The sequence below is a fragment of the Sinocyclocheilus anshuiensis genome, unplaced genomic scaffold (genome assembly GCF_001515605.1).
Source record: "Sinocyclocheilus anshuiensis isolate Anshui unplaced genomic scaffold, SAMN03320099.WGS_v1.1 scaffold590, whole genome shotgun sequence".
NCBI lineage: Eukaryota > Metazoa > Chordata > Actinopteri > Cypriniformes > Cyprinidae > Sinocyclocheilus > Sinocyclocheilus anshuiensis.
In genome coordinates, this window is record NW_015544192.1 from 2,091,123 (window position 1) to 2,098,959 (window position 7,837).

The 7,837-nt window shown below is 40.5% G+C and overlaps 1 protein-coding gene across 2 annotated transcripts in view; it reads left to right on the forward strand.

The window, feature by feature from the left end:
* LOC107696584 (counting factor associated protein D-like) overlaps positions 1 to 7,530 on the forward strand; it is a 15,293-nt gene extending 7,763 nt beyond the window's left edge. Inside the window, exons 1-7 of one of the 2 annotated variants that reach the window (XM_016496996.1) lie at positions 3,208 to 3,365; positions 5,416 to 5,475; positions 5,556 to 5,648; positions 5,739 to 5,911; positions 6,004 to 6,253; positions 7,042 to 7,237; positions 7,346 to 7,530. In XM_016496996.1, coding sequence (XP_016352482.1) covers positions 3,320 to 3,365; positions 5,416 to 5,475; positions 5,556 to 5,648; positions 5,739 to 5,911; positions 6,004 to 6,253; positions 7,042 to 7,237; positions 7,346 to 7,481 — 954 coding nt within the window. In that variant the 5' untranslated portion in view covers positions 3,208 to 3,319 and the 3' untranslated portion in view covers positions 7,482 to 7,530. Of the gene's footprint in view, positions 1 to 3,207; positions 3,366 to 5,415; positions 5,476 to 5,555; positions 5,649 to 5,738; positions 5,912 to 6,003; positions 6,254 to 7,041; positions 7,238 to 7,345 lie in introns of those variants that run through there. The other variant, XM_016496998.1, reaches the window with a different exon arrangement.
* Positions 7,531 to 7,837: the final 307 nt, after the last annotated feature.

Here is a 7,837-nt window from a genome sequence, read left to right on the forward strand (position 1 = left end):
GAAAACAGGAAGAAAGGAAGGCTCACCTGAGCTGGAGGGTTATGGCCAGAAAAATAACGTTCATCGAGACCTCGCGACGTCACTTTCTTCGCCCTCTTCACGGCAAGTAAAGCCTCGCCGTGGGGCGATCCATAACTTTCAAAAGCTCATCATACGCAGGGCAGGAGGATTGGGAAGGCTCAGCATCGGTCACGACGAGGCGTTCCCCATAGCGACCCCTAGAGGACGCAGTTCGAAGTTCCCATGAAAGGGAACAATACTTCGTAACTGCTCCACCATAGCGACTGGGAGCAGAAAGAGAAGAAAAGCCCGTAAACATTTGAAATAAATCGTTATTATGGCAGCAGCAGGTATGCAATACAATTTTAAAATGTGTTTTATAAACAGATATATATCATGTTTAATTATATACAACTATAGAGTGTCTATTTTCCTATTTTTAAACAGGAAATTTAAATAATCAAATAATAAATAGGATTATATATTATAAAAAAATATGCTTGGAATAATAAGAATACATTTTCCATAATAAGTATTTTTTAAATACATTTTACACAATAAGAATACATTTGTAAATAAAATTCATTTTATTTACAGCAAACAATCATGTGACTGGCCACGTGAGCAGCGCCTTCCCGGGTTTGTAGGATCACAGAACTCGCTCCTCCACTGTGAATAAATCGCCGTCCGAATCCATGAGTTTTATCACTGAGGTGATATGTAAATTTATTTTTACAGACGTCCATATGAGAAACAGTTACTGTCCGAATCGGGCTATAGTCCTCGTGCTCTATGGCGGTCCTTCTCCTCCCGGGAAAGCAGAGCTCTACCCACCTGCATGAGTTCCGGATCGACTGTGGGGCTGACTGTATCGCTGGAACTCGCAGTCAAAAAATCTGCTGGCACCGGGACATAACTCTGTGTGACTCGTTGATCACGTTGTTGTAGGAGGGCGTCCACACAAATCGCTAATTCAATCAATCCATCAAGATCGGCGCAAAAATTTCCTTTGCAATACGATCAGGCAGCCCATGCAGGAACATGTCCCACTGCGCCGCCTCGTTCCACTTGCACTCAGCTGCCAGCATGCAAAATTCGATGGAGCAATCAGAGATGGAAAGATTCCCCTGGCGTAAATCACGGACACCTGCGTTACCAAGGCTTGCACCGCACGACCTGTAGCCAACATCTGTTCCTCTTGACGATCCATATGAGCATTGTTGGACAGAAACTCCCCTAGATCCGATGAATTCACTGAATCCATAATGGTCAGATTGTTATGTCACGGGGAAATAACGAGAGATTCAGTTGCGAATGCAGGTAACAATTTATTAGGGAAATAGTAGAGGTAAACACAGCAAGAAGTCAAATGTCGAGGGTGAAGAGAGTTAGTCTTCCTCGGTAGCGCAGGGACTGCAGTGGGTAACCAGTCTCTGAGAAATCCAAGAAAATAATCCGTAATTGAGAAGACAAGATAAAGCCAGACAGGAACGGGAACTGGAACACGGAGACACCAACAAGCTGCACAAGAGACACGACATGAGAACCCAAACAATCTGACAAAGGCAGAGCAAACACAGCAACACTATGGGGGAGCTGACGAGCCACAGCTGGTGCCAATCAGCTCGTCAGTGACAGACACACGAGTCAGAGTGAGTCACCTGTGAACTGTGACAGTTTTAAGCTTTTCTCTAAAGCTACTTCCCATCTGCCCATGCATCTGCTGGACTCAAAAGAGTTCTCACAAAAGCTATAGAAAATAAACTGTTTTATTACATTAGAAAGTCTATGGCTATAAGAAGATTTCTAAACCACTAAAAGTTCCTATACACAGCTGGCAGTCTTATTCATAAGTTTAAAATGTGTTGCACAAGAACATCTTTGAGGGCGTTGAAGAAAAATACAATATCATCAAAGCGAATAAAAATATTTGATCAGAGCAACTGAGATGTTCACGTTGGGACATCTTGCCGAATGCCACTCTTGACCAAGAAGAACATTATAAAGGCTGACTTGAATATGCTAATATTCATTTGGATAGACCTGTGGAGTTCTGCAAGAATGTTTTATGGTGTGATGTAACCCACCTGGAACTCTTTGGACCCATGGATCAGCGGTATGTCTGGTGCAAAAAAGGCAAGCTTATGAGCAGAAGAAAACCATCTCCATGGTCAAACATGGAGGTAGATCAATCTTGTTATATTGGTGCTTTGCTGTTGCAGGAAGTGGAAATCTTTACTGTATGAAGGGCATCATGAATTCTTTAAAGTATCGGACCATTATGATGAAGATTGTAATGCCTTCAGTGCAGAGACTGAAGCTTGTTGATCAATAGACTGTCCTGCAGGACAGCCATCCCAAAGTATACATCCAAATTTACCAAGCAATACATCCAGGCTTGGTTCAAGGATCAGTTGTAAGTCAGTACATGAAGTGTGCATGCCAACAAGCAGTGTCAAAAATCACCCCATTATTTTGTTTTGTATTAAGAAGGTAAAAAAAAAAAAAAAAAATGCTGAGAGCTGATATCATATCATATAGCTCATATCGTTCTCTTAAATGAGCTGGCTCATAGAGAACAACACATCACTATAGTATACTGCCAAATAAACACGGCACAACTAGTCCTTTTGAGATCTGGATCCTTGATCTATCTGTATAACTTTGAAGAGTATAATTCTATTTAGTATTTATATAGCCTATTCATCAGCTATTTCTTAAGGAAATAGCTTAATGTTATCACTGTAAATCAGTGCTCAACATGTTGAATTTCAGCCCATTGTAAACAGTGCCTTACGTAACGTACAAACGGTCTCTTTTTACCTACAAACTCAAATACAACACTCTACTAGCTGGCCAGACCTCAATTTGTTCCCTGAGATTATTCCGGTAGTTTAAAGTTAATTTAATTCTTATAAGTTCTAATGGCTTTTGCATATTTCAACCAATAATGCAAGCATTGGAGTACTTTTAAAAGCATGGATACATATTAGCAGTGCGTTTGCTCAGGGGTGTCGCAAGCAGGGGAATGTTGGACTGATTACAGGGGTCCCACAATGATCACCCCTGCAACCTACCGAGTGTAATCGAACATAGACCTTGTCCTGGTTCAATAAATATTTGTCCACCCCCCGATGGACCCTCATCCCATATGACGTTAATTCAGTCGCTCCTTTGTGTGTTATATTGGGAACTTCTGTTATCCACGTTTGGTCGCTGGAACAAACACTATCGTTAGACCTCTTCTTAATTTTCTTGATTTGTTGATGAGCTTATTAACATCTCCAGTGGATGTCTGACTGGTTTCTTTAGTTACACTATGTGGGTTCTTCTCACTGGGATCGTGCTGCTGGTGTGTGCTGCAGGTAAAGTGCTGTCTATGTAAAAGAGAAAACAGCACACAACAGGAAGAAAACGCAGAAGTATATTTAGGGGCCAAGCACCGAAGATGCAGTGGCACCTATTGTATCCGTTAGCATCATTTTTCTTCTTCCGCCGAAAGTCTATGGCAGCCCATAGAACCGCTTGCGGGAAAGTTGTGAAATTTGGCACACTGATAGGGGACAGTATCAACATTAACCACAGCAAATTTGGAGTCTCTATCTCCAACTCTCTAGCACCACCACTTGTCCAAAGTTTAAATTTCTTTATGCTAATAACTTTTGAACCATAAGGCACAACATGAAAATTCTTTTTTCCTCTGAATCCTTGGCTCATGCCGAGTCGAATGAAAATTCAAAAATCGCAAGGTTTAGTTTTTTCGCTATTTTTAATTGTTCGTAAAACCTACTTTTTCGAACTCGTCCTAGACGGTTTGTCCGATTCTCACCAAAATTGGCTCGGATTTTGTCTCTTTAGTCTCTGTAGATTCGGTGCATCATGCCGAGTCGAACCATACCAAATTTTTTCGTGTCAGCCATTTTGGGCATCGGCCATTTTTAATTTTGTCAAAAAATGCAATATTTTAAGAACGCTTAGACTTTGTTATTACGAAAATCGGTATGCATCTTCGGCACCATGCCCTGATGGCACTCAAAAAGTTTGGGCGCAGCGCCACCTTGTGGTCAAAAGTTATAAAGCAATTTATAAAAATGCTAATAACTTTTACATACATTATAATATTGTAATGAGACTGATGTTTATAGATTCCTTGCATCATGCTGAGAACATCGATACCAATTTTGCCATAATTGGCTGAACTTCCTGTCCGCCATTTTGATTCATGTTGAAAACCTACTTTTTCGAACTCCTCCTAGACCGTTAGTCCAATTTTCACCAAATTTGACTCGGATCATCTTCAGACCAAGCTGGCAAAAAGTTATGGATTTCGTGTCGATATACGAAACGGTTTTCGTTTAGAGCATCGACGAATTTGTTGGTTAAGATGCCAAAATGCATCTGAGGCTGTATCTCTGCAAGGCTTTGACGTATGTGCACCAAACTTTGTATGTGCCATTGTCACCTCACACTGACCACGCCACATCAATTTGGTAACAGCGCCACCTATTGGTCAAGAGTAATAAACCATTCATTAACCATTAATGATTACATTTACAAAAATGCTAATAACTTTTTATTGCATTAGCCTATTGCAATTAAACTGGTCTCAAAATATTCCTTGGCTTATGTCGACAACAGACATGAATTTTTGCTTAGCAAATCTGAACTGCCTGTCGGCCATTTTGATTTATGCTGTAAACCTACTTTTTCGAACTCCTCCTCAAGCCTTGGTCCGATTTTCACCAAAATTGAGTCAAATCATCTTCAGACTGTGCTGACAAAATATTATGGATTTCGTGTCGATAGACGAAACCGTTTTCGTACAGCGCTGCTACAAATTTTAGGCATGATGCCAAAATGCATCTGAGGCTGTATCTCTGAAAAACTTTGACATATTTGCACCAAACTTTGTATGTGCCATTGTCACCTCACACTGACCATGCCACATCAATTTGGTAACAGCGCCACCTATTGGTCAAGAGTAATAAACCGTTCATTAACCATTAATAATTACATTTTTAAAAATGCTAATAACATTTGATTGCATTAGTCTATTGCAATGAAACTGATATCAAAATATTCCTTGGCCTATGCCTACAACATAGATACCAAATATGCCAGAGTATGCTGAACTTTCTGTCCGCCATTTTGATTTATGTTGAAAACCTACTTTTTTTAACTCCTCGCCACTCGTTGGTCCGATTTTCACCAAAATTGAGTCAAATCATCTTCAGACTGTGTTTATTACTCATTGTCGCATTTGGTCTGATGCTACATGCCATGCTTAGCTTCTTGTTTTGCCTCTGGAGTGCTTGGCCCCGCAATTGCTGCTTGCAGCTGTATTTGGCTGTGTTTTTAGTTAGAAATTAATTTGATTAAATGAATTGTGTGATTTCTCTTTATTTTCTTCCTAAGATGCCACACCAATTGGCGGCAGAACAGTTCCCAATTTTGGAAAAATGTATCATGTCAAAGGTAAATTGTTGTCTAAATTACACACAGTACATCTCAGTACAGGACAGTTAATTTTACAGTTGCATATCCCTTTTATGTAGGTGAGCTCTCTCTGCCACATTCTGAGATAAAAGAACCGTTTGAAGCTTGGTACGACCTTGAGGGGAACAGAAGTCGAATCGACTATCGTAATGGTCAGTGATCTTCTCAAGATAAAGTCACACAGTATTGAAATCAAAATAGATTTTGTATGTAGTTTCTCAACATTGATGCTGTCTATACAGGCAAAGTGCGTACCTATCTGATTGGAAATGACTTGGACTATGGTGCCATTTACACGATCACACCAGTCACCACTGCAACAGAAATCCAAGCTATTAAGTGTTTCCAGCTTAACGGTACCCAGGAGGGTCCAATACGTCCACAGGCAGCACTGCCTGATCTGCAGGGCTTTGAAGTATATGTACTACTTAATGGCCCAGTTCACATAAAAATGAAAATGTCATGAAATCATTTCGTCCAAACCTAAATTATTTTCTTCTGTTGCAGTTTGAGAAGATGGAAAATTATGAAGGTGTTCTGTGTGAGGTCTGGAAAAACGTCACACAGGTTGGCCATAAGAAGAACACGTATCGTCTGTGGGTCACGCATCCAGAGGGAAATGATTCCCCAGCCACCCCACACTGCTTTGAGATGGTGGGCTTCAACACTCTTTTGGAGTCCCACAATGACAAATACACTATTGACTACAGTCACTTCAGCCCACAAACTGAGTCTGACATTTTCATACCATCTGGAGGTAACTGGAAAACAAACATTCAGTGAAATGCTTTTAGCTGACCACACACACTTCAAGATTTTAAGGCAGATTTTAAGCTGATTTGAACCCCCGAACTAGTGGGGAGACATGGCCTGATTTGAGACTTGTCACAAACAATTTTTTTTTCCAAAAAATCCTCTGTTGTGTGGTGTCATTACATTTATTTAACTGCTCCCGATCGAGACGGAGCATACTCGAACTCAAATCGTAAATATCAAACATGGTTGATATTTATGACTCTTGATCGCGCTGCCTCTGACATGATACATAATAGCCAATGAGAGTGAGCAAGCCTCACCTACTAGATGTTGTGTGCTTCTATAGCTAAAACTTGGCAGCCACAAACATGCCACGAAAGTAGAGTACTGAGAAAGAACATCACCCATATTCTTTTTTTTTTCTATTTTGTTTTTTGCTGTACAACAGAACGTGCGCCAGGAGAGCCAGCTGACAGCATCGATTGTCCTACATGTGTCTTTCTTCTCTAGTCACGTTTGATCTCAGAAGTCTCTGTGAGATTTTGTGTCACTGTGAAAAAGTTCCTACAATTAACAAGTGTGTGGTGTCGCGGTCTGGTCGATTCATCTAGTGTGCACATTCAGAAGATTATAAGGCTAAAAATCAGTTGAAACGGTTTTCATTTCTGTGGTCTCCCATGGTTTTAAAATTGGTTAGAATTTGAAAATCGTCTACTGTGTCCCAAGCCTTTGTCTGCTTCTTTTACACTTACAGATCACCAGAGATTCACTGAGGTATTATGTGTTTAGGAATGACCTGTGAAGAGTTTCCTGATCCTGTTGAGGAGCATCAAATATTGGCCAACCCCATTCAAGACTATGTCAACACCTCCCCTGTTAGCCACACCCACCGTCTGTTTGGCCCCTTTAAGGAGAAGTTTAATCGTCAGTATGAAAGTGAGAAGGAGCATGAGGAGCGTGAGAACTACTTTATACATTCTCTTCAGTGAGGAAAAACAACAAATATTGCAGTGTGGTAGTACAGTAAACAATATGTGAACTTGTCTAATTTAAGATATGCATGCTTTCTTTTTTACATCCTCTTCCTCTTCAGGCTTGTGCACTCTACGAACAGAGCTGGTCTTACATACAGTCTCGGTATCAATGACTTCTCTGATTGGTCAAAAGCAGAGAGTGCCAGGTTGACAGGAGGTTTACTGATTCCAGATCGGGAAAAAGATACAAAATAGGAGTTTGTCATGCAAATGTAACTGGGAAAAAAAAGAATACATTTTCTTAAAGGGGTCATATGATGCTTTTTTAAAGATCATTATTTTGTGTATTTGGTATAACAGAATATGTTGACATGCTTTAATGTTCAAAAAACACATTATTTTTCAAATACTGTACATTATTGTAGGTCCTCTATGCCCCGCCTCTCTCAAACGCTTAGTTTTCTACAAAGTCCCTCCTTCCGACAAGCGCAGTCTGCTCTGATTGGCCAGCTGACCCAGTGCATTGTGATTGGCCGAACACCGCAAGCACTCGTCGGAAATGTAACGCCCCTTACCATAATCGCGAGCTTCATCTTTCAAAATAAATGTAA